This window comes from Macaca mulatta, chromosome 1 (genome assembly GCF_049350105.2).
Source record: "Macaca mulatta isolate MMU2019108-1 chromosome 1, T2T-MMU8v2.0, whole genome shotgun sequence".
NCBI classification, from domain to species: Eukaryota; Metazoa; Chordata; class Mammalia; order Primates; family Cercopithecidae; genus Macaca; species Macaca mulatta.
Genome location: NC_133406.1, coordinates 105,660,746 through 105,684,330, shown reverse-complemented (window position 1 = coordinate 105,684,330; position 23,585 = coordinate 105,660,746). Strand labels below are relative to the sequence as shown.

Genomic DNA, 23,585 nt, shown 5'->3' with positions numbered 1-23,585 from the left:
CCCAGGCCAGAAGTCTGGCTTTCCCCTCTTTCTCTGCAGTGAAGAATTCCTCCGTCTCTGCTTCCTGGTCTGTCTGCCTCACCCTGCTGCGCTGCTGGTGGGCTGTGTCCCAGGGATCCTGTCTAGGGGATATCTGGGGAAGGCGTCTTTCCAGGCTCAGAGTTGGAGAGTTGTACAGACTCTACGGGTGGGTGGCCCAGCTGGAGTTGGGCTTAGAGGCAGAGGGAGAAAACAGGAACTAGCCTCTAAGGCTGGAAAAGTCTTTGTCCATACAGAATTGGGATCACACTCCTGGTGCTACGACATTTCCATGCTGTTGGCCATTACCCAGGAGGGCTATAGCAGGGTCAGAAAGACGTTAGGGAAAAGTGGCTGACGCAGGACGGAAGTGGGGTGTGAGGCATCTCTAAGGGCGCTTCCTGGGTCTATGATTCTGTAGGTTCGGGAAGCCTGGCGGATGTCAGGGTCACCCAGAGGACTCCATTCCCCCATGTGGGATGAGGTGGCTCCTACACACCCCGATACTCCCCTCCGCGCCACCAATGCCGGTGGCCTTGGCAATCCGATTCTTTTTTGTTTTGGTTTGGCGGGAGCTCTCAGACCCGCCCAGCCCCACTTAGGCTCCTTTCTCCAATCTCAATTTAGGACATCTGGAAATTAGCTGGCTTTCCCGACTCCGATCTTTTGGATTCAGTGATGGGAAGGTAATTGGCAAAGCCTGGGGCTACCCTATAAGGGCAGGGCTCAGATACAATCCGAGAGCAGGACTAAAGCGGGAGGCCGGCCAAGGCGGAAGGGAGTAGGGAAAGAAGCGCCGCACGTTTCCGAGATGCGCAAGCGGGCTCGGCGAGAGAGCACGAAGTATTTGCCCCTCGCAGGAACGGCAATTTTCCCTTGCTCGCTCCTAGAAAAGCCAGCCAGGAGCTGTGGGAGGAACCGCCCTCAGTAAAGATGATGGCTGTCACCGTTATCTAAACGCAAGTGAAGCCGAGTCACAGGACCCGGATGTTGTCAGGTCGACGGTAAACGACCCTGCCAGCTTCCAAAAGGGCGGCTTCACTGTGCGAATAGGTGAGAAGCCAACAAGGAGGCGCGCTGGAGTCACTTCCGCCCGGTTCACCTTCCCGCAGTCTGCAGCCGGAGTAAGATGGCGGCGCTGAGGGCTGTTTGCGGCCTCCGGGGCGTCGCGGCCCAGGTCTTGCGGCCTGGGGCTGGAGTCCGACTGCCGATTCAGCCCAGCAGGTGAGATCGAGGGTAGCCCTCGACACACGTTCTCCAAGGGTTTCTCAGGTTGGGGACGCTTTACTCCCCCAGAAAAGAATAACCCAAGACTGTGACCCCATTGTCCATCCCTGACTTCTTGGGCTACAAGATGCGGTGGCGCCCACTCTGGCGAGGGAGGGGAGAGGGTCTAGAGTTCGTTCAGTCCAGAGGTGAAATCAGCGGAGTGGGAGACCCTGCTTTTTAGCTTCCGTAATTTGAATGCACCTCTCCTGTACCTGAGTAAAACTCAGCCAGAGCCAGAATGCGCGCTGTCTCTGTCGTTGACCTTGAATAAACACTTTTCTCACGTTCATGTTCACCTGGTTGATAATATCAATATGATGAAAATATAAAGAAGCTAGGATTCCAACCTTGCATGCCCAGGGGTGATGGGTGAAGTTATTCCAGGAATAATTTGTTAGTAGGAATTGAACCTTTAGAGTTCCAGCTTATTTTGCCGAAGCTACATTAACTTCAGATCAGTGACTTGGCATTTAAAAAATCCAGGACACTGGCCGGGCGCGGTGGCTCACGCCAGTAATCCCAGCACTTTGGGAGGCCTAGGCGGGCAGATCATCTGAGGTCGGGAGTTCGAGACCATCCTGACCAACATGGAGAAACCCCATCTCTACTAAAAATACAAAATTAGCCGGGCTTGGTGGCACATGCCTGTAATCTCAGCTACTTGAGAGGCTGAGGCAGGAGAATCGCCTCCTGAGGCAGGAGAATCGCTTGAACTCGAGAGGCGGAGGTTTCAGTGAGCTGAAATCGCGCCATTGCACTCCAGTCTGGGCAACAAGAGCGAAACTCCGTCTCAAAAACAAAACAAAACAAAAAAACAGGACATCCTTCCTGGGTCCCCTTGAGAGTAAATGGGAACACAGGAACCACACACTGTTCAGGCCCTTTGTCTAGGATTTGTCTTTAACTCCCCAGAGGTGTTCGGCAGTGGCAGCCAGATGTGGAATGGGCACAGCAGTTTGGGGGAGCTGTTATGTACCCAAGCAAAGAAACAGCCCACTGGAAGCCTCCACCTTGGAATGGTGAGTGATCAGAGTTGCTGTCCCAACCCACACCCATCCCTGACCCCAGCTGATTTCCTTTTCTTTTTGTGAGACAGGGTCTCCCTCTGTCTCCCTGGCTGGAGTGCAGTGGTGGGAAAGTGGCTCACTGTAGTCTTGAACTTCTGGGCTCAAGGCAACCTTCTGTCTCAGCCTCCCCAGAAAGCCGCAGCAACAGGCCTGTGCCACCACAACTGGCTAATTTTGAAAGTTTTCCTTTTGTAGAGACAGGGTCTTGCTGTGTTGACCAGGCTGGTTTCAAACTCCTGGCCTCAGGTAATCCTCCCAACTCAGCCTCCCAAAGTGCTGAGATACAGGCTTGAGCCACCATGCCTGGCCTCCAGCTGATTTCTAAGTGCTCTTGAACTCTCTGTCTTAGGCAAGTTTTAGCCCCTATCCTGTTTGTTTCTTTTTTTTTTTTTTTTTTTTTTTTTTTTTGAGACGGAGTCTCGCTCTGCCGCCCAGGCTGGAGTGCAGTGGCCGGATCTCAGCTCACTGCAAGCTCCGCCTCCCGGGTTCACGCCATTCTCCTGCCTCAGCCTCCCAAGTAGCTGGGACTACAGGCGCCCGCCACCGTGCCCGGCTAGTTTTTTGTATTTTTTAGTAGAGACGGGGTTTCACCGTGTTAGCCAGGATGGTCTCGATCTCCTGACCTCGTGATCCGCCCGTCTCGGCCTCCCAAAGTGCTGGGATTACAGGCTTGAGCCACCGCACCCAGCCCTGTTTGTTTCTTTCACGATGAAATTCAAGAGACATAATAGTGATAATAACAGGTATTTGTGAAGTAGAGAAGGAAAGGAAGGATGTTGCAGAAGAAAATAAAGAATGGGTCCCAGTAAATACCCAAAAGTCCTTATCAATGTAAATCTTAATGCCAGCTTTTCCCATGTTCAATACACGTAAGGTTCACTACATTATCTCCCTCTCCAGACAAGGTGGTGGTTTTCCCATTGGTACCCAAATGAAACCTATGTGAATACAAACCATTTTTTTCCTTTCAAAACTAGCTCTTCCTTTTGACTTTTGATTTTGATCATTGGGACCCTCATTCCCCTAATCCCTCAGGATTGAAACTTTTTAGTCATCTTTGGCTGTTTTATCTTGCCCTCCATATCTATGTCCAGTAAGTTACCAAACTATGTAGATTCTTTCATAATGTCTCATATCTGTTCATCTCTCCTTCTTAATTTTCGTTGCCATCATTCTTATTCAGAGTTATCTTGTATTAGACCCTGATTATTTTAGGAGTCTATTTACTGAGTTTTTGCCACTGATGTTGTCCCCTTTCTATATATCCTATACAATGTCATCACCTTCATCTTCCCCAAACATTATTTTACCATGTTATTCATACTCTTGCTCAAAAACCTTCAGACACTTGCAGTTACTTTCTACAAACTTACAGTAACAATAGCTGAGTGCTTACCATTTGCCAAACATTTTCGTATGCATTATTTTGCTTAATCTTTACAACAGCTCTATGAAAGTATTACCCCAGTTGTGAGGAAAGTATGGTCTAGGGAGATTAAAACTTGATTAAAGGCTGGGCGAGGTAGCTCACACCTGTGATCTTAGCACTTTGGGAGGCTGAGGTGGGCGGATCACCTGAGGTCAGGAGTTCAAGACCAGCCTGGCCAGCATGGTGAAACCATGCCTCTACTAAAAATACAGAAATTAGCTGGGCGTGGTGGCATGCACCTGTAATCCTAGCTACTCAGGAGGCTGAGGCAGGAGAATCACTTGAACCTGGGAGGTGGAGGTTGCAGTGAGCCGAGATCGTGCCATTGCACTCCAGCCTGGGTGACAGAGCAAGCCTGTCTCTAAAAAAAAAAAAAAAAGTTAAGGGCACACAGGCAGATTTGTACTCTTTGGGTCTGTCAGACTCCAAAGCCCATGATAAAGAATTTTGGTGGATAAGGTGGGCTCTGGTTTCAAATCTCAACTCTTAATTTACCAGTGAATAAAGCACCTATTTATAGCATTATTTTAAGGATTAAATGAGATAACATGTGCCTGGCACATGTAAGTCCCCTATAAGTGTTCATTTTTATTAATGATATGTACAGATAATTGAATCACTGCCCCCTAATTTGTCCCAATACTTATCATCCCTCTCTTGGAAAGTCTCAATAAGGGTTCCATGGATGTTTACTTCCTTGTTTCTAAGATTTGGCCCATGTTGATTTCATAGCCTGGAATGCCTCTTCTCCCTTCTAGCTATCTAAATCATTTCCTATATTTAAGCCCAGATCCTACCTACATGAAATCTTCCCAGTGTTCTTTCCTTTTTAAAAAAACTTAATGGCTAAGGCACTTTCTTGGTTACTTATAAATTTGACCTCTGTTCGTAGTTTTTCACATGTACTTCTTTCCCAAATTAAAATGTAAGCTTCAGATTAGGTGGGCATGGTGGCGTGCGCCTGTGGTCCCAGCTACTCTGGAGGCTGAAGCAGAAAAATTGCTTGAATCTGGCAGGTGGAGTTTGCAGTGAGCCGAGATGGTGCCACTGCACTCCAGTCTGGGCGCAGCGTGAGACTCTGTCTCAAAAAAAAAAAAAGAGTAAGCTTCTTGAGGATAAAAGTTTGTTTAGTGGGAGTAAGCATTAGGTATACATTTCCTGACTGGTTGGCCATTCATTGGATACATTTGGAGGGCAGTATATCATAGTAGTTAAGATGTTTGGATCCTGGAGCTAAACAGGTTGGGTTAAAATCCTGGTTCTGCCACTTACTAGTTTTGTGATCCTGGAAAAGTCATTTAAGCTCCATGGCCTCAGTTTATCCAATAAAATGGAGATAATGATAGTACCTATTACTCATAACAGTTGTTGTAGAAATTAAATCAATTAAAGTGTCTAAGGTAGTACCTGACACATAATAAAGCTATATAAGTGTTATCTATTATTAAAAAGATATTCTATGCACGCCAACTATGAACCATGAAAAAAAGGTATTCTAGGACACACAGAGTGAGTGAGATTCATGATGTCTGTCATCAGAAAGTTTAGATCTTCCTTTTTCCCATCTAACGGTCCTCTTCTGGTTATAGTGGAGATTAGGAAATTAACAAAGTATGCAATGGTGAGTTAGAAGATCTATAGGAAGAGGCTAACTCCCTGCTGTCTTTTGGGGGATCCCAAGGGAATAACCATTTGGCTCTGAACTATTTCCTACTTCTCAGATATGGACCCTCCAAAAGACACAATGGTGAAGAACATGACCCTGAACTTTGGGCCCCAACACCCAGCAGCGCATGGTGTCCTGCGACTAGTGATGGAATTGAGTGGGGAGATGGTGCGGAAGTGTGATCCTCACATTGGGCTCCTGCACCGAGGCACTGAGAAGCTCATTGAATACAAGACCTATCTTCAGGTGTGGGGGGCGAACAGGGGCCTTTTGGTGGGATCTGGGGCTGCTTTAGCCTGGGGCTTTGCCAGTTTGCTCCCCTTAAAACCTGAGGGGAAGAGGGTGTTGAGAGGAGTAACCCGTTCAGGTTACTCTTGGTTGGGTGGATGGAGGGAAGTGGCAGGGGATGCTTGAGTCATCAGGAATTGGTTTATTCAGCAGCAGTGCTTTGAAGCTGGAGCTACACTCAGCTTTTCTCTGGCTGACTTTTTGGCTGGCCCCTTTGCCATTACTTGAGTGCCTCAGTTTCCCTGTTCTTACGTTAGACTAGTGCGTCAAAGCCAGTGTCCCTAGGGGCGGGGAAAGAGAAGAGAGACGTTAACTCGCTAAGATTAACAGCTGATTCTTGTATCTTCCAGCTGTCTACGTTTGTTTTCAAAACATTCAATGAGTCAGAGCAACTGAGAGGGGGTTTATGACAGAGTTTGCCATTTTTAGGAGAACTGTATGACCCAAATGATGAGGGTCAGATTTGAAGGAGTTGGATCTCTAATAGGAATCTGAAGTTTTTTTCTTCATGAAGAAAGGTCCTGATAACAGGATGGTAGGATTAGGATTTAGATCCAGCCCAGTGTCGGGGTGAACAGTGACTAGAATGTGATTCCCCAAGAGAGTCTCAGCGATGACATTTTCTGGTCCCGGAGTCTATGGGTTAACCCCTGTAGCATTAGCCCCTGTCACAGTGACATCAGAATAAGAACAGGCTGTCCCAACTAGTAGCATCTTAGCTCCACCCTCTTCCTGGAAGCTGAAGCTGGTTCAGCAGACAGCTCGGAATTAGCATTTTGGCATTCTGGAGGAAGGACCATTTCTACCTGGTGCTCTGTCTTCCTTAAATACCTCACTCTGGTCAGGTGTGGTGGCTCACGCCTGTAATCCCAGCGCTTTGGGAGGTGGAGAAGGGTGGATTACTTGAGGTCAGGAGTTCGAGACCAGCCTGGCCAACAAGGCAAAACCCCATCTCTACTAAAAATACAAAAATTAGCCAGGTGTGGTGGTGTGTGCCTGTAATCCCAGCTACTCGGGAGGCTTAGGAAGGAAAATCACTTGAACCCAGGAGGCAGAGGTTGCAGTGAGCCAGGATCGTGCTACTGCACTCCAGCGCCTGGGCAACAGAGCAAGACTGTCTCAAAAAAAAAAAAAAGATTAAGAAAAACCCCTCCCAGATTTTTTTTTTTTTTTTTTTTTTTTTTTTTTTTTTTTTTTGAGATGGAGCCTTGCTCTGCCGCCCAGGCTGGAGTACAGTGGCCGGATCTCAGCTCACTGCAAGCTCCGTCTCCCGGGTTCACGCCATTCTCCTGCCTCAGCCTCCCGAGTAGCTGGGACTACAGGCCACCACGCCTGGCTAATTTTTTGTATTTTTAGTAGAGACGGGGTTTCACCGTGTCAGCCAGGATGGTCTCGATCTCCTGACCTCGTGATCCGCCCACCTCGGCCTCCCAAAGTGCAGGGATTACAGGCTTAAGCCACCGCGCCCGGCCCCAGATATTGTTAAGACTGATTGCCTTTCTCCTTCAGTATCTCAGGTTTTTTGTTTGTTCGTTTGTTTTTTTGCCCTGAAACGGAGTCTTGCTCTGTCGCCCAGGCTGGAGTGCAGTGGCATGATATTGGCTCACTGCAAACTCCGCCTCCTGAGTTTAAGCAGTTCTCCTACTTCAGCCCCCGGAGTAGCTGGGATTACAGGCACGCACCACCATGCCCGGCTAATTTTTGTTTGTTTGTTTGTTTTTGAGACGGAGTTTCACTCTTGTTGCCCAGGCTGGAGTGCAATAGTGTGATCTCGGCTCACTGCAAACTCCACCTCCCGGGTTCAAGCGATTCTCATTCCTCAGCCTCCCAAGTAGCTGGGATTACACATGCCCACCACCACGCCCAGCTAATTTCTGTATTTTTAGTAGAGACAAGGTTTCACCATGTTGGCCAGGCTGGTCTCAAACTCCTGACCTCATGAGCCACCTGCCTTGGCTTCCCAAAGTGCTGGGATTACAGGTGTGAGCCACTGCGCCCGGCCAGTATCTCAGTTTTTTTATTTTTATTATTTTTTGAGATGGAGTTTTGCTCTTGTTGCCTAGGCTAGAGTGCAGTGGCATAATCTTGGCTCACTGCAACCTCTGCCTCCTGGGTTCAAGTGATATTTCCTGCCTCAGCCTCCCAAGAACCTGGGATTATAGGCATGCACCACCACGCCCAGCTAATTTTGTATTTTTAGTAGATTACAGGTGTGAGCCATGTGCCCAGCTGAGGACTCTTGGTATCCTGGAGCTAGCTCATACTGGCTTGCAAGAGTGCAGTTGTGAAATTTTCAGGGGTTTTGTGAGCCAGTTGTTGAACACAGCCATTGTGAGAAATTAATTTATATAAACTTATGATTTAATACATTATATTAAATGCAAAGGTAACATTAAATATTCAAAGCTCATTACTTGATATATCATTGTACAATAATGTTTTACCACATTGTACTATGCTCTGCCCTTGAGGTATTTGCTTTGAATGTGTCTGTATGGTGAAAATACTGTATAATAGTGTGGTACTGCATTCAGTTACATGATATTGGTAACTTAAAATTGGCCAGTGCTGCATTCAGTTACATGATATTGGTAACTTAAAATTGGCCATTGTGGGAGTAGTTTTACCACAGAAATTGGCAAACACAACAAATCAGAGTCCTCCCTCACTTTGGAGAGCCAGTTTTTCAACATTTACCAGCATACCACTGGTTTGGGGGATATTTTACCTGCCTTATTGGGGCTCCTAAAACTAGAAAGGCTTATGTAGCACCAACTTCTGGTGCCCACTGAGAGCAAGGCTTCAGGCAACCAGACTGTGGGCTCCTGAGCCTGTTAGATGTGACCCACATTATTCCCTCTTCCCAGGCCCTTCCATACTTTGACCGGCTAGACTACGTGTCCATGATGTGTAATGAACAGGCCTATTCTCTAGCTGTGGAGAAGTTGCTAAACATCCGGCCTCCTCCCCGGGCACAGTGGATCCGAGGTATGGCCCCCTGGCTTTTTGCACGGCCCACTGTGAGCATAGCACAGTGCCTTCTCCACCTCTTCCCCGTTGAACCCAAGCTTAGTGTTCAGACCCCAGGCTCTGCCCAGACCTCTCTGTCTGCCCCAGTGCTTGGCTCCTATATACGGTCTTCTTCTTGTCTTTACAGTGCTGTTTGGAGAAATCACACGGCTGTTGAACCACATCATGGCTGTGACCACACATGCCCTGGATCTTGGGGCCATGACCCCTCTCTTCTGGCTGTTTGAAGAAAGGGAGAAGGTAAGGGAGGGAGGAAAGGATAGGAATAGGAATAGGGAAGGAAGTGCAGGAAGTAGAGAAGGTATAAAGGAGACAGGAGATTAAAAGAAGAGAGAACATGGGAGAACATTTAGAGGGAGAAGGTATGTTTAACTTGGGTTATATTTGTAGAGACTGTATCATGAGGGGTTGGTTGGGCACAAGAAGGCAGAAGGTTGGAGGTGTAGGCCGTCATAGGACCTGGGGGCCTGGGACTTTGACACTGATTCCCAGCATGCTCTATCAAGATGTTTGAGTTCTACGAGCGAGTGTCTGGAGCCCGCATGCATGCTGCTTATATCCGGCCAGGAGGAGTGCACCAGGTGAGCAGGTCCCCGGCTTCCCCAGACGTCCAGCCCAGGCCTATTTTCCCTGTGGCCACTGGAGGGCAGTGCTGGATGATGGAAACTCCAAGCCTGTAGCCCTGGGGGAGGGGATGCTGAGCTGGCTGTCCTCAGCGGAGGCTATGCCACGTTCAATAGCACCTCCGTTTGGCTTCTAGGACCTTCCCCTTGGGCTTATGGATGACATTTATGAGTTTTCTAAGAACTTCTCTCTTCGGCTTGATGAGTTGGAGGAGGTAAGCTAGGAGTCAATGGGAAAAATCTCTCTTTCTCCCACAAGAAGTGCTTGTGGGGTTTTATTCCCCAGTTGTAAAGAAATACAGAGATATTTGAAGAGTGTAAGGAAGAGTATTAACATACCAGTTTTCTCGATCAATAGATGCTGACCAACAATAGGATCTGGCGAAATCGGACAATTGACATTGGGGTTGTAACAGCAGAAGAAGCACTTAACTATGGTTTTAGGTGAGGGGAATACAACTTCTCTCCTTAGGAGTGGGGATGGGAGTGGGGGAGTTCCAGCCTAATATCTTGTCTTTTAAGACTTGTTGGCATCCTCTTAGTCATACCCTGAATGTGAAGGAGCAACAGGGGAGCCTAAGGAAGAATGAGCCTCCTTACTTAGTTTGTGGAGAGTGGCGCTTATTCCCATTATGCTCTCCACAGTGGAGTGATGCTTCGGGGCTCAGGCATCCAGTGGGACCTGCGGAAGACCCAGCCCTATGATGTTTACGACCAGGTTGACTTTGATGTTCCTGTTGGTTCTCGAGGGGACTGCTATGATAGGTAAGGCCCCAGTCCTTTCTCAGCTGATCATCCAGCTAGTTTCCTCTGCCTCTTCTCTTTGCCACTTCCTTCTTTACCCTACTTCTCAGTGTCTGTGGGAGCTCTTGTGTGTGTTAGATGAGGTTGCTCTCAAAACACTGTCACATATATGGAATCTTACTTATTTTTTCTTTTTTGAGACGGAGTTTCACTCTTGTTGCCCAGGCTGGAGTGCAATGGCACAATCTCGGCTCACCCCAACCTCTGCCTCCCAGTTCAAGTGATTCTCCTGCCTCAGCCTCCTGAGTAGCTGGGATTACAGGCGTACGCCACCATGCCCCGCTAATTTTTGTATTTTTAATAGAGACGGGGTTTCTCCGTGTTGGTAAGGCTGGTCTCAAGCTCCTGACCTCAGGTGATCCACCCGCCTCGGCCTCCCAAAGTGTTGGGATTACAGGCGTGAGCCACCGTACCCAGCCTATGGCATTTTAAAATCTTTACATTATCCTTTTCTTAGATGGAGCTAGCTTTGGCTGCATTTTATAACTGAGAAAGCTGAGGCATAAAAGTTAGGGATTAGCTGGGATTATTCTGCAGGAGTGGTTGAGACTAGAATCCTCCTGATCCAATGTTCTTTCTAGTAGATTCTAAGCTTCAAATTCTCCTCCTGGGTTGGGCGCAGTGGCTCACACGTGTAATCCCAGCACTTTGGGAGGCCAAGATGGGTGGATCACTTGAGGTCAGGAATTCAAGACCAGCCTGGCCAACATGGTGAAACCCCATTTCTACTACAAATACAAAAAATTAGCTGGGTGTGGTGATGCATGCCTGTAAGTCCAGCTACTTGGGAGGCTGAGGCAGGAGAATTGCTTGACCCTGGGAGGTGGAGGATGCAGTGAGCTGAGATGGAGCCACTGCATTCCAGCCTAGGCAACAGAGCGAGACTCTGTCTCAAAACAAAAAACCAAAAACAAAAACAAATTATCCTCTTGTTTTCTCACCCTGAGTCAGATTTGTTACTGTGTATTTTTTGTTGGTCTGTTTGTTTTATTTTTTGAACCTGGTAGCTGCTGTGTATTTTTGTTTGTCCATTTGACTCTCACCCATTCTGTGGTCCAAAAAGTGCTTAAGGAGGTAATTAAAGAAACAAATACTACAGGCCATGTTCTGAGAAAATAAGGAGAGGGTTTGGGGAAGCACCCAAGAGTAGAAGCAAAAGACTACAGGGGGCTGGGCATGGTGGCTCATGCCTATAATCCCAGCACTTTGGGAGACCAAAGCGGGCAGTCACTTGAGCTCAGGAGTTGGAGATCAGCCTGGGCAGCAAGGTGAAACCTTGTCTCTACAAAAAATACTCGAATCTGGTGGTGCATGCCTGTAATCCAAGCTACTTTGGAGACTGAGATGGGAGGATCACTTGAGTCCAGGAGTTCGAGGCTACAGTAAGCTGTGAAACCTTGTCTCAAAAAAAAAAAAAAAAAAAGACCGCAGGGTTCATATGGGTGGCCAAACCAAGCAGAGATGCTGTACTTGGAGAAAAGAGTGGGGAGAGTTGACTTAACCCTTTTGAGGTTGGCCAAAGGGCATCCTTCCCAGCCCCATACCTGCTCCTTTGACTGTTCTTCTCTTGCTCTGTCTCATCTACTTCAGGTACCTGTGCCGGGTGGAGGAGATGCGCCAGTCCCTGAGAATTATCGTACAGTGTCTAAACAAGATGCCTCCTGGGGAGATCAAGGTTGATGATGCCAAAGTGTCTCCACCTAAGCGAGCAGAGATGAAGGTTGGCTGCAGGGAGGGGAAAGTGTGGGGTGTTGGAAAGGGGCCAGTGGCTGGGGAGGAATATCCTTGAATTAAATCCTATCTTTCAGTTTTCTTTCTTTTTTTTTTTTTTTTTGAGACAGAGTTTTACTCTTATTGCCCAGACTGGAGTGCAATCTTGGCTCACTGCAACCTCCACCTCCCAGATTCAAGTAATTCTTCTGCCTCAGCCTCCCAAGTAACTGGGATTACAGGCATGTGCCACTATGCCCAGCTAATTTTTTGTATGCAGTAGAGACAGGGTTGCACCATGTTGGTCAGGGTGGTCTCGAACTCTTGACCTCAGGTGATCCACCTGCCTTGGCCTCCCAAAGCGCTGGGATTACAGGCATGAGCCACCACGCCCAACTCAGTTTTCTTTTTATAGAGAATTCACTGTATAATAAGAGATTCTTTTTTTATTTTTAAATTTTTATTATTATTGTTATTATTATTATTTTTGAGACGGAGTCTCGCTCTTCGCCAGGCTGGAGCGCAGTGGCGTGATCTCAGCTTACTGCAACCTCTGTCTCCTGGGTTCATGCAATTCTCCTGCCTTAGCCTCCTGAGTAGCTGGGATTACAGGCACCCACCACCACGCCCAGCTAATTTTCGTATTTTTAGTAGAGACGGAGTTTCACTGTGTTGGCCAGGCTGGTCTTGAACTCCTGACCTCGTGATCTGCCCACCTTGGCTTCCCAAAGTGCTGGGATTACAAGCGCGAGTCACCGCGCATGGCCATATGAGAGATTCTTAATCTTCCATATTTCTCCTGTTTTATTCTGTATCCTCTCTGCTTACTGACTGACATGTGGCTTTAGTCTCCCAGAGGGTAGAGATTATTTTCTGTGCTGGGGAAGGCCTAGGAGACAGAGTTTGGATTTGGTTTATTGATGCTCCTTTTTCCTCTCTTCAGACTTCCATGGAGTCACTGATTCATCACTTTAAGTTGTATACTGAGGGCTACCAAGTTCCTCCAGGAGCTACATATACTGCCATTGAGGCTCCCAAGGTGAGGAGAGGAGGGGAAGGAAAAGACCATATGTAGAGTAGGTACCTAAAGATTAGATGTTTATCAAGACACTCATTCATCAATGAGAGAGAAAACAGGAGGATGAATAGAGGTTTTGTTGGCAGAGAAAAACACTCTTCCTGTTAATAGAGACACCCAACCTTATTCCTTGAACAGGGAGAGTTTGGGGTATACCTGGTATCTGATGGCAGCAGCCGCCCTTATCGATGCAAGATCAAGGCTCCTGGTTTTGCCCATCTGGTAAGAATCAATCCCAGTAACTTTAACTCCATTTAATTAAACCTGACCTTGGTTGAGGTTTTTTTGAACTCTTCTTTCTCCTCCCACCTTGCAAGTCTTACCTAACATTGTTGCCATCTCAATCTCCCTAGGCTGGTTTGGACAAGATGTCTAAGGGACACATGTTGGCAGATGTCGTTGCCATCATAGGTACGAGGCTTATTGTGTAGTAGAGGTATCCTAGACAAAGGAGTTGGGGACGCCCACTGGGGATAGAAAGAGAACACTTCCTGTTCACCATAGGCCATGGCATGGCCTCGGGTCCTCAATCTCTTGAGCACAGTAACAGGTTCTGGATCTTGGGTAACACCACTTTGTCTGTTTGTTTTGCCTCACAACAGGAAGATAAGTAACACCACTTTTTCCCTCCATCCTCTCACCTAGGTACCCAAGATATTGTATTTGGAGAAGTAGATCGGTGAGCAGGGGAGCAGCGTTTGATCCCCCCTGCGTATCAGCTTCTTCTGTGGAGCCTGTCCCTCACTGGAAATTGGCCTCTGTGTGTGTGTGTGTGTGTGTGTGTGTGTGCACATGTTCACGTACACTTGGCTGTCAGGCTTTCTGTGCATGTACTAAAAAAGGAGAAATTATAATAAATTAGCCGTCTTGCGGCCCCTAGGCCTAAACTTCTGGTGTGTGTTTCTCAGTATCTTAGCGTCCTTTACTTGGACTTTGAACCTAAGAGTGTTCATTAACCCTCCATTCCTGTTAGATTCAGTCAGGTCTTTGCAATTTTTCCTGCTCGTCTCCACCCCCTTCTCTGACTCTTGTCCTTTCCACTTCTCTATTCCCCGTTTCCTCTTTCCCCTAGTTCCCTCCTTGCCCAAACCTTCTCAGTGCCCACATAAATTGGTAAACCACTCCAATCAAGACCTGGGGTAAAGTTCCAGTTGGGAGGGAAAGGGCTATAGTGGGGTCTGAGGGAATGTCGACGGGCAGTTTAGCACAGATAAATCTCTGAGCCAGGTGGAGTTGGAAATGGCAGATGTAGACAGTCTTTCCTGAGTGTGAGAGTCTCCTCATTCTATGGGTTAGGAGTTGGTCATTGAAGGGCTGACACTTAAGAGCCCAGATCTCCCAACTCCCTTAGTTGGCCCTTCCGGGAGCCGCCCGGTCTCTTGCGCAGGAAGGGGAAGGGGCCAAAGCGTGGGGGAAGGCGTGGCAGGAAGGGGGGGACTCTGTGGTCAGGGAACTGCTTGCTGAGCACAGCTGCACAGTGCTGTCAGAACAGCCGATCTCCAGCCCAAGATGATTCCAGCAGTGGTCTTGCTCTTACTCCTTTTGGTTGAACAAGCAGGTAAGAGGGTTTGGTGAGGATAGCGTGAGCTGGCTCCAGGGTGGAAATCCAGAGCATGGGTCTAAGGGCCGAGTCAAACACAGATGAAGGAAGACTGACAGTGGGCAGGTGGGCATAGGGAAACCCTGAGGCCAGTCCTATCAGCCCCAACCCAGGGCACTAGACTCATAGTTCCTTCCTTCTTATTGCCTTCTTACCTCCTTCCAGACTTTTCTTCATATTATTATTACTATTATTTTGGAGACAGAGTCTTGCTCTGTCACCCAGGCTGGAGTGCAGTGGCGCAATCTCTACTCACTGCAACCTCCACCTCCTGGGTTCAAGCGATTCTCCTGCCTCAGGCTCTCGAGTAGCTGGGACTACAGGCACCCGCCACCACGCCCGGCTAAGTTTAGTATTTTTAGTAGAAACCAGGTTTCATCATGTTGACCAGGGTGGTCTTGAACTCCTGACTCAAGTGATCCACCCACCTCGACCTCCCAAAGTACTGGGGATTACAGGTGTGAGCCACTGCACTCAGCTATTATTATTATTTTTAAAAGATGGTCTTGCTATGTTGGCCACATAGGTCTTGAACTCCTGGCCTCAAGCAGTTCTCCCACCTCAGCCTCCGAAAGCGCTACCGTGCCTGGTTGACTTTTCTCTTTTCAGCGTTGATAGAAAGTGGCAGGGGAAGGGTCTGGTTGTATGGCATGAAGAGCTGGTCTGGTGAAAAGCTTCGTTTCCCATGATCAGTGTTTCCCATGGGGTGCATTTGGTCTTGTCTGCTGGGAGCTGATCTCTAGCTGGTTTAATATACAAAGCACCCTTGGCGCCTGTAATCCCAGCTACTCAGGAGGCTGAGGCAGGAGAATCACTTGAAGCCAGGAGGTAGAGGTTGCAGTGAGCCAAGATCGCACCATCGCACTCTAGCCTGGGCGACAGAGAGAGACTCCGTCTCAAAAAAAAAAAAAAAAAAAAAAAAAAAAGATTATATATATTTATATATATATATAGAGAGATACAGAGAACCCTTTAGGAAGGTAGGAATCTGTTCTTGTGCTTGGGAGTAAGGCAAGGATATAGCCAAGACAAACAGACGGGATTGCTTTTTCTATGGGTCATTGCTAATGCTCCATTCTGTCAGCAGTTGATATGAGGATGGGCAGCATGAGATGCCCAGTTCCAGAGACCTGAGCGTGAGCTGAGAAATAGAGGCAGAAATGGGAAGGTCTCTGCAGCTCTACGGCTCCAGTCACTATCTAAGAATTCCCACTCTTTGTTCACTCTGGGCTGTCTGTGCCAGATTGGTGTGTGTGTGTGTGTGTGTGTGTGTGGCAGCTGGGTGTCGGGGAGGAGGAGGTCCGTCAGCTTCAGGGAAACTGTGGAAATTGAAAGACAATGACTGGGGAGGAATTCCAGCAGCCTAGCTGAGAAGGTGGGAGCAAGTATTAAGTTAACCACTGGTCTGCTGCTGTGGGATGAGGATGGAGGAGGCCCGCTGAGGCCCAAACGAAAGCATGGGCTTTAGAGGCAGAAAACCTGCATTTGAGTTCAGCTCTGTCACTTAACTCTGTGGCTCTGAGTGAGTTACTTAGCTTTTCCGAGCCTTGGTTTCGTCACCCATAAAATGGCAATGATGATGTTTCCCTCACAGGGTAGTTTTAAGATTTGTGCAATATTATGTGTGTGAAAGAATGTTGCAGAATAAAAAGTACTTGACCGATGTCAGTAATTGACCGGCGTTAGTCACACGTTCCCTACTGGTCTTCTGATAGGGGGTGAGAGCAGTCTCTGGAGCCCAGACTTGATTTGATTTTTTTAAATTGCACAAAACTTCCCCTCTCAGAGGCCCAGAGAGTGAGTAATAAGGCAGAGTAACAAGAGCTGGTATCCATATAGCTGTGGTCATTCCCCCAGCCTTGTGTTCAGGGCCAAAGGTATCTGTACGGTCTGGGAAAAACAGACACTTTTTTTTTTTTTTTTTTTACATATTTAAGTGTCTTGTGGCAGGACAGAAAGCAACAACGCTGAGGCTAGGAGATGACCAATGACAGAGTAATTGCCTTCTCTCCCTTCCCCGGCTCACATCCTTCCTGTCCAGCCCTCAGCCACAGGTCACAGGACTTAGTAGAGACACTTCTGTGGTTTCTTCACTGAAATTTGCCACTGCCTCTCCCTCCCACTACCCCTCTCGGCTGAGGTTTTTGTTTCAGTCCGGTGGACTCAGATGGGTCCCTTGAGGTGGATAAATTGCTCAATGTGGGCCTGAGAAACCCACAATGCTAAAAAGAAAAGGTTGGGGGCTGAGGGGGAAGGCCTCAATTATTAGTCCACATAAGTCCCATCTCAATAGAACCCTCACACTTCCTATCCTAGCCCGACCCTACGGTGGGGGAGAAGAGGGAAAGGTAAGGGCAGTGGGAGGCCAGAGAGAAACAGAATTTCTTCCCTTAGACGGCTCCCCTCCAGGCTTTGTCCTACCCCCCAGAGCCCCTTCCCTTCTCTCCTCTGAGTACGAGATCCTCCCTGATGCCCCTGACCCCACGGGCACCCTCTATCCCCTCAGCGGCCCTGGGAGAGCCTCAGCTCTGCTATATCCTGGATGCCATCCTGTTTCTGTATGGAATTGTCCTCACCCTCCTCTACTGTCGACTGAAGGTAGCGCTGGGCAGGGAGGGGTAAGGGGCTGGAAGGGGAAGTGGGAGGGGGGCAGCAGCAAGGATTCGAAGAGAAGGAATAAAAGGGGCTCCCCCGACAAAGTTTGCAGGGAAGGGGGATGGGCCACTAACTTCCCCTTTTCTGATAACCTTTCCCCCATTCCAGATCCAAGTGCGAAAGGCAGCTATAGCCAGCTATGAGGTATGGACCCTCCCACACCTGGTGTCAACAACTTTTCAAACCTTCAGCCCTTCTGGGGCTCCAGCCTGGGGTTCCGGGCCTCTGGGAGGGCATGCCTCTCAGGTGCTGACCTGCATACACCTCAGAGGCCTCCCTCCCACCTTACCTAGCCAAGCCAGAAGTAAAATATTCGGCAGGTGACAGGGAAGAATCAAGCATAGAGTGACAAAGAATATGTGAGAGACTTGGATGTGGTATGTCGGGTGTATATGTGTGCTTGTAGCCATGTGGGCAAATAGGCATCCATGGTCCAGAGCATCCATGTGAGTGCCCTCTAGCCCAAGGTGGCTGGCCGCCCACACCCCATGCCTCCCTGGGGCCCTGGAGAAGCTGTGGGTCTCTAATGCTTTGCTTCTTTTGTCTCTGCAGAAATCAGATGGTGTTTACACGGTAAGTGTGCCTGCCTCCCCTACCCGGGAAGTCAGCAGAAGAGGGTGGGATTTTGAGCGATCTTTGGAAGGGGCGGGGCCTGTGGAGGTGGGAGGGGCCCCTGATGGGCTCCAGCTCCTGATCACCCTTTGACTCCCACCTCCAGGGCCTGAGCACCAGGAACCAGGAAACTTATGAGACTCTGAAGCATGAGAAACCACCACAGTAGCTTTAGAATAGATGCGGTCATATTCTTCTTCGGCTTCTGGTTCTTCCAGCCCTCATGGTTGGCATCACATATGCTTGCATGCCATTAACATCAGCTGGTCCTACCCCTATAATGATCCTGTGCCCTAAATTAATATACACCAGTGATTCCTCCTCCCCGTTAAAGACTAATGCTCAGATGCTATTCACGGATGTTTATATTCTAGTCTCCCTCTCTTGTCCCACCCTTCTTCTTTTCCCCATCCCCAACTCCAGCTAAAATATGGGAAGGGAGAACCCCCAATAAAGCTGCCATGGACTGGACTCTATTCATTCATTCATTTATCATATATTTATTCAGTCTCTACTAAGCACTAGATACAGTTTTTCAGTTCCAGAACTCACAGTCTAACGGACTTCAGGGCTATTTTGCTGACTGAGGGATAAACGTTGACTATGGCTGGGGGAGGGATAAAACCTTTGACCTCCAGGTGCTCTGAGGATGGAGCTGGAGCAGGTACTAGTGTGTTGGGAGTCTAGGCGTATTTGGAAACATAAGAAATGTCTTCTGTATCAGCATGGCCTTCTGTGTTTGACGATTGAACCAAGGTTGGGTTGTAGGGGAACCTGGGTGTCCCCAGATAGTCACCAATCCAGATGGCACCAATCCAGTACATGCATATGGGAATTAGCATAGCTGAAAAGCCAAATATGCAGAATGGATGGTATGACTAGGCATGTGTGAAGCTCCTAATGGAAGGTTTTATAGGAACAGTGAATTTTCATGGCGTCTGGGGCAAGTGGGAGCTTAGAGGGCCAGATGCGTTAGTGGTAGGTAAGGCAAAGGGAAATAAGTTGGGTCCAAATGGCGGGTCATCTCCCTCAAGTGCATGGGTGGTGGTCAAGGCCCTGTCAATGCCTGTCCTGTTTTCAGAGTTATGAGAAATATTTGCCTGGAAGAATTTAAGCCTCAGGAGATGCTGCCAGTCCTACTTGTGACCCACAGTCTTTTCAGAATGGGTCTAGAGACTCCAAGCTTACCCCTGGCATAACCCCCAACCTCCACAGTACTGCACAACACTTCACGCTGCACAGCGACTTACACTTTTCAAAGTATTTTCCAGCTCATTGTACCATTTGATCTGCTAATTAACCCTGTGAGGAAATTCAGGCTATTTGAGGTTAATTAACCTGTCCAAGTTCAGTTTGCAAGGAACCAACTGATATCACTTTTATCTCTGCACATTTTGCCACATGAGAAAAAGCGGATATTGGGAAAGAGAAGGGGTAGTGAGTAATCATGAATGGTGAGGGTCATGAAGGCCAGATGAAGGAGGTTGATCAATATCTGGAAGGAATTGGAGCCATCTCCAGTGTCTGTGGGGGAAAGGTGATTTCAGATGAGATATGAGAAATGAGCCATGGTAGGAAAGTAACTTTTTCTTTTTTTTCTTTTTTTTTTTTGAGATGGAGTCTCCCTCTGTTGCCAGCCTACAGTGCAGTGGTGCAATCTCGGCTCAGTGCAACCTTTCCCTCCCAGGTTCAAGTGATTCTTGTGCCTCAGCCTCCCGAGTAGCTAGGACTACAAGCACCACCATGCCCAGCTAATTTTTTTTGTATTTTCAGTAGAGATGGGGTTTCACTATGTTGACCAGGATGGTCTTGATCTCTTGACCTTATGATCTGCCCGCCTTGGCCTCCCAAAATGCTGGGATTACAGGTGTGAGCCACCAAGCCTGACCTGGAAGTAACTCTTTTAAAGATAAAGTGGGAATAAAATTTTATCAGAAAATGTTTCATTTTCCCTTGCTCTGCCTCTTGGGATTGTAAGTCTCTTCCCATCAACCCAGACTGATTTCCATTCCATTTTCATTTAATTCAGGTATCACAGCTCCCAAAGTTTTTCTAGTCCCATATGTCCACCAAATTGGATACTTGCCAGGCCTTTAAATGGCTACCACAGCTACTAGTTCCAGGCTCCAAGATGGCTACCAGGCCAGTTCTATAAATAGTGCCTGGATAGCGGTGGAGGAGAGGCTTGGAATGGGTCTTCCACAGGCAGTGTCTAGATAAGAGGTTTTTTGGTTTTTGTTTTGTTTTGTTTTTTGTTTGTTTGTTTGTTTGTTTGTTGGGACAGAGATTCACTCTTGGTGCCCAGGCTGGAGTGCAATGACACGATCTCGACTCACTGCAACCTCCACCTCCCAGGTTCAAGCGATTCTCCTGCCTCAGCCTCTTGAGTAACCGGGATTATAGGCATGTGCCAACACTCCCGGGTAATTTTTGTATTTTTGGTAGAGACGGGGTTTCCCCATGTTACCCAGGCTGATCTCGAACTCCTGACCTCAGGTGATCTGCCCACCTCGGCCTCCCATAGTGCTGGGATTACAGGTGTGAGCCACTGCACCCAGCTGGGCTTTTGTTTTTAATTAAAAAAAATATATTAGGGGGTCTCACTGTGTTTCTCAATCTGGTCTCTAACTCCTGGCCTCAAGTGATTCTCCCACCTCAGCCTTCCAAAGTGCTGGGATTACAGGTGTGAGCCTCGGTACCTGGCCTAGACAAGAGGTTTTAAATGGAGAAATTAGAGCACTTCCAGGGAGAGGAGCAAACTTGAGTCTTTTATTGTGGGAAAGGGGGAAACACAGTGTTGCCCTGGCTCAGAAGGGAAACGAGGGTCTTGGTTGATACCTCGGGAAGCTTTCTTTTCTTCATAGAATGACTAAGAGGAAATTCTGAGGGGTACCCTCGTTTTCTTTTTTTCTTTTCTTCTTCTTCTTTTTTTTTTTTTTTTTTTTTGAGACGGAGTCTCACTCTGTCACCCAGGCTGGAGTGCAGTGGCATGATCTCAGCTCACTGCAACCTCTGCCTCCTGGGTTCAAGTGATTCTCCTGCCTCAGCCTCCCAAGTAGCTGGGATTACAGGCATGTGCTACCACACCTGGCTAATTTTTGTATTTTCAGTAGAGACGGGGTTTTACCATGTTGGCCAGGCTCATCTGGAACTCCTGATCTCAAGTGATCCACCTGCCTCGGCCTACCAAAGTGCAGAGATTACAGGCGTGAGCCACTGCACCCCACCAGGGTACCCTCATTTTCTATGACATCCAGAAATCGAGGGATTCAGTTTGTGAATTCTTCCTTCCTCTCCTAGTTCCATGTGCAACGCAAAGCCTCTTTAGTGTTCTCTTGCAGAGTCATGCCCAGCCCGTAGGAGACTCTTTGGGTTTGGAGAAGAATCATGGCACCCTCCCCCTGTCATTTTCATCAGTTGTGTCTTCAATCTTTTATTCACCCCTCCACACCCAAAATTCTCTCCTTCTAGAAGCAGAGTTTTCCTTTTCCTTCCTCTTCTCCTCTCCTACTCCCCTACTTTTCCCAGTCCCCCAAACATACCAGGCTCAGAGCTGGATTCATTCAGCATTTATTGTAGCAAAGAGTGGGTAGGGAGAGGAGCTCCAGGCCTGGCCAGTGGGTGTTCTAGAGGCCAGCTGGGGTTGGAAGACAATGGTCTGGACACCTCACTGGGTGGCAGGTTGTGTTCTAAGTTCCACGAAATAGCTCAAGAAGTTAACCAGATCCGTTCCAGCCTTCTTGACCAGAGGTGTCAGCTGCTCCTTTGACTTTTCAAAGTAAGCCCTGGATAGGTGAGGGGATTAGAGTTTAATTTGAGGGACCCTAGGCACTGGCAGGGGCCTCGGTCATGGTGGGAGGTCAGAGCAGACTGACTCAGGTCCCCAAACTCTAGTGCCTGGTCCATCGCATGGCAAAGCCCCTAGGTGGGAGTAGAGCCAAGACCTTTGCTGGGTAGAGGAACAGACCCTAGAGACTGAAATTCAAGGCCCAGTTCTTGCTGTTCCTCTCTATCTAAGAAACGTGTGGGATCTTTGGGCAACGAAGGACTTTTTCTCTCCAATTTAAGCCTAATCTGCCCTAATCCCCACCCCTGGGTTCAGTCTTCTGTGGGGCCTCTCATCTTCCCTTCTTCCTTTCCACAGTTCCACAGCCCCTGAACTCCTTGCCCTTAGACTTACTTGGCCTGGGCCTGAAGCTCTGGGCTCTTGACCTTCTCCATCAGGTCCTTGCCATAGTCAGTCACCGTCTGGAAGTACTGAGAAACCAGGCTCTCCACACTTGGCTCCTCTGCCTGTCTCCGAACCAAAGCTCCTGCACACACACACACACTCTTTTCAGCTGGGTCCACAGCAACGAATCTTGGCCTCTTGCCATACCTCTGCCAGTACCCACCCCAGCTCTCCGCCCCCTCCCCAAAAAGGTGTCCAGTCAGATCTTTGGATGGGCTTTCTGGGCTTTAGATAGGGAATGATCTTCCTTTTGAGCCCTCTAGTTGCCAGACCTGGATATAAGAGCATAGGCAGATAGGTAGCTATAACCACCAGCACATTCTCCCTTTTGGCCCCCTCTCCATATCACACCCACCTTCAAGGCTGCAGATGGTGAGGAGCAGCACAGTTGCTGCGAGCAGCTTCATGTTGGTGACAGTGGGGAAAGCGGCCTAGGAAGAGGGTGGTGGGGGTTGGGGGGGACACTGAAGCCAAATGGGCTTCAGCTCCTCCCCAGAGATCTCCCTACCTGCTGCCCATTTCAACCTGGCTCTCTCCCTCTCCACAACTGAAGCCCAAGCCTCTTTGGATGCTGCTCACACCTCTTGCCTCTTTATCTTACCTAGTCAGCGTCTCTGTCCTTGGCGTCTGTGCCTGCCCTGGCTGGAGAGGTAGGGGCTATATACCTGTCTGTTTACCCACCCCCTGTCAGGTGACAGGAACTATGATGGGTCCAGTGGGACAGGGATTATGTTAGGATAAACAAGTTGGACAGATGGGGGAGGAGAGGACAAGCACATGGAAGACTCATGGTGACGGGGTGAGAGGCAGGGGGTACAGCCCTTAGTGGAGGCTAAGAGGGTACACTTCAGGTATATTTGAGGTTCATTCTTTTGAGATCTGAGGTCCTTGGACTTGAATGCAGCAGGAAGCAGGATTCCAAGTTACTTCTCTGGAAAGCTCTGATATATCAACCCATGGGATACCATCAACCCATCATACCGTGGAAAGCTCATGGTATCTTTATTCCATTGTGGGTAGATCTCATCTCTCAACCTTATCCCACTTTATTGCAATTTGGCAGAGAGATATTGGGGAGCAGAAGAAAGGAGAAAGGAATTGAAATCAGGGACAGGGTTGAGGGCTATGGGGGTTACGAAAATGAGGGTCGGGTAAGAGGCAAGTGTAAATGATTTTGTCCATTTTTGAGTTAATGTGTAATGAGATGGGGAGAAAACAGGAGAGCCCAGAATGACCTGGATGCTGATCAGTGAACATACCCTACCCCCAGTAAAACAAATTCAGAAAACAGCTTCCGCCCATCCCCTCCCAATGGAGGGCTCTGGCAGGAAAAGGGGTGAACAAGAGGCTTCTGCCAGGGTAAAGGTTGAAGGTGCCTGGTCATTTGATCATCTTATCAGTTCTAGGCAGTGATCAGCCAATACTGAGTCAGCAGGGGCAATAGCCCTGGCCCTTGTCTCACTCCTGTTGGGGGTAGGGGAGGGGGATAGGTACATTCTCAGGTT

The 23,585-nt window shown here is 48.4% G+C and overlaps 3 protein-coding genes across 9 annotated transcripts; 2 read left to right on the top strand and 1 right to left on the bottom strand.

Annotated features, from left to right (window-relative positions):
* Window positions 1–907: 907 nt before the first annotated feature.
* On the top strand, window positions 908–13,869 carry NDUFS2 (NADH:ubiquinone oxidoreductase core subunit S2). 4 transcript variants are annotated; one of them, NM_001258185.1, is given in 14 exon segments: window positions 908–1,242; window positions 2,200–2,306; window positions 5,505–5,695; window positions 8,605–8,725; window positions 8,895–9,007; window positions 9,274–9,348; window positions 9,528–9,605; window positions 9,749–9,834; window positions 10,036–10,155; window positions 11,785–11,914; window positions 12,848–12,943; window positions 13,121–13,204; window positions 13,336–13,393; window positions 13,628–13,766. In NM_001258185.1, coding segments are annotated over 14 exon segments (1,392 nt in total). In that variant the 5' UTR covers window positions 908–1,147; the 3' UTR covers window positions 13,666–13,766.
* A 597-nt stretch (window positions 13,870–14,466) lies between these two features.
* Window positions 14,467–18,320, top strand: FCER1G (Fc epsilon receptor Ig). Of its 4 annotated transcripts, none has more exon segments than NM_001265840.2 (5): window positions 14,467–14,540; window positions 17,089–17,180; window positions 17,346–17,381; window positions 17,790–17,810; window positions 17,956–18,306. In NM_001265840.2, coding segments are annotated over 5 exon segments (261 nt in total). In that variant the 5' UTR covers window positions 14,467–14,491; the 3' UTR covers window positions 18,019–18,306.
* Window positions 18,321–21,403: 3,083 nt separating this feature from the next.
* On the bottom strand, window positions 21,404–22,764 carry APOA2 (apolipoprotein A2). The gene is made up of 4 exons (XM_001117975.5): window positions 22,682–22,764; window positions 22,436–22,511; window positions 22,030–22,162; window positions 21,404–21,634 (listed from the first exon to the last, which is right to left on the bottom strand). Exons 2-4 carry the CDS (start codon window positions 22,485–22,487, stop codon window positions 21,517–21,519), a joined length of 303 nt encoding a protein of 100 aa, XP_001117975.1. The 5' UTR covers window positions 22,488–22,511; window positions 22,682–22,764; the 3' UTR covers window positions 21,404–21,516.
* Between the last annotated feature and the right edge of the window lie 821 nt (window positions 22,765–23,585).

What these genes read in the sequence shown, in the direction of transcription:
- NDUFS2 (XM_077996956.1), top strand. Translation starts at nt 1,148, where the DNA reads ATGGCGGCGCTGAGGGCTGTTTGCGGCCTCCGGGGCGTCGCGGCCCAG. An exon ending in AATACAAGACCTATCTTCAG is followed by an intron (nt 5,696 to 8,604) that starts GTGTGGGGGGCG and finishes CCCTCTTCCCAG; the next exon opens with GCCCTTCCATACTTTGACCG. An exon ending in TGTTTGAAGAAAGGGAGAAG is followed by an intron (nt 9,008 to 9,273) that starts GTAAGGGAGGGA and finishes TGCTCTATCAAG; the next exon opens with ATGTTTGAGTTCTACGAGCG.
- FCER1G (XM_077997487.1), top strand. Translation starts at nt 14,492, where the DNA reads ATGATTCCAGCAGTGGTCTTGCTCTTACTCCTTTTGGTTGAACAAGCA. An exon ending in CAGCTATAGCCAGCTATGAG is followed by an intron (nt 17,382 to 17,789) that starts GTATGGACCCTC and finishes TTGTCTCTGCAG; the next exon opens with AAATCAGATGGTGTTTACAC. An exon ending in AATCAGATGGTGTTTACACG is followed by an intron (nt 17,811 to 17,955) that starts GTAAGTGTGCCT and finishes TCCCACCTCCAG; the next exon opens with GGCCTGAGCACCAGGAACCA.
- APOA2 (XM_001117975.5), bottom strand. Translation starts at nt 22,487, where the DNA reads ATGAAGCTGCTCGCAGCAACTGTGCTGCTCCTCACCATCTGCAGCCTT. An exon ending in CACCATCTGCAGCCTTGAAG is followed by an intron (nt 22,163 to 22,435) that starts GTGGGTGTGATA and finishes GTGTGTGTGCAG; the next exon opens with GAGCTTTGGTTCGGAGACAG. An exon ending in GAGCTTCAGGCCCAGGCCAA is followed by an intron (nt 21,635 to 22,029) that starts GTAAGTCTAAGG and finishes TCACCTATCCAG; the next exon opens with GGCTTACTTTGAAAAGTCAA.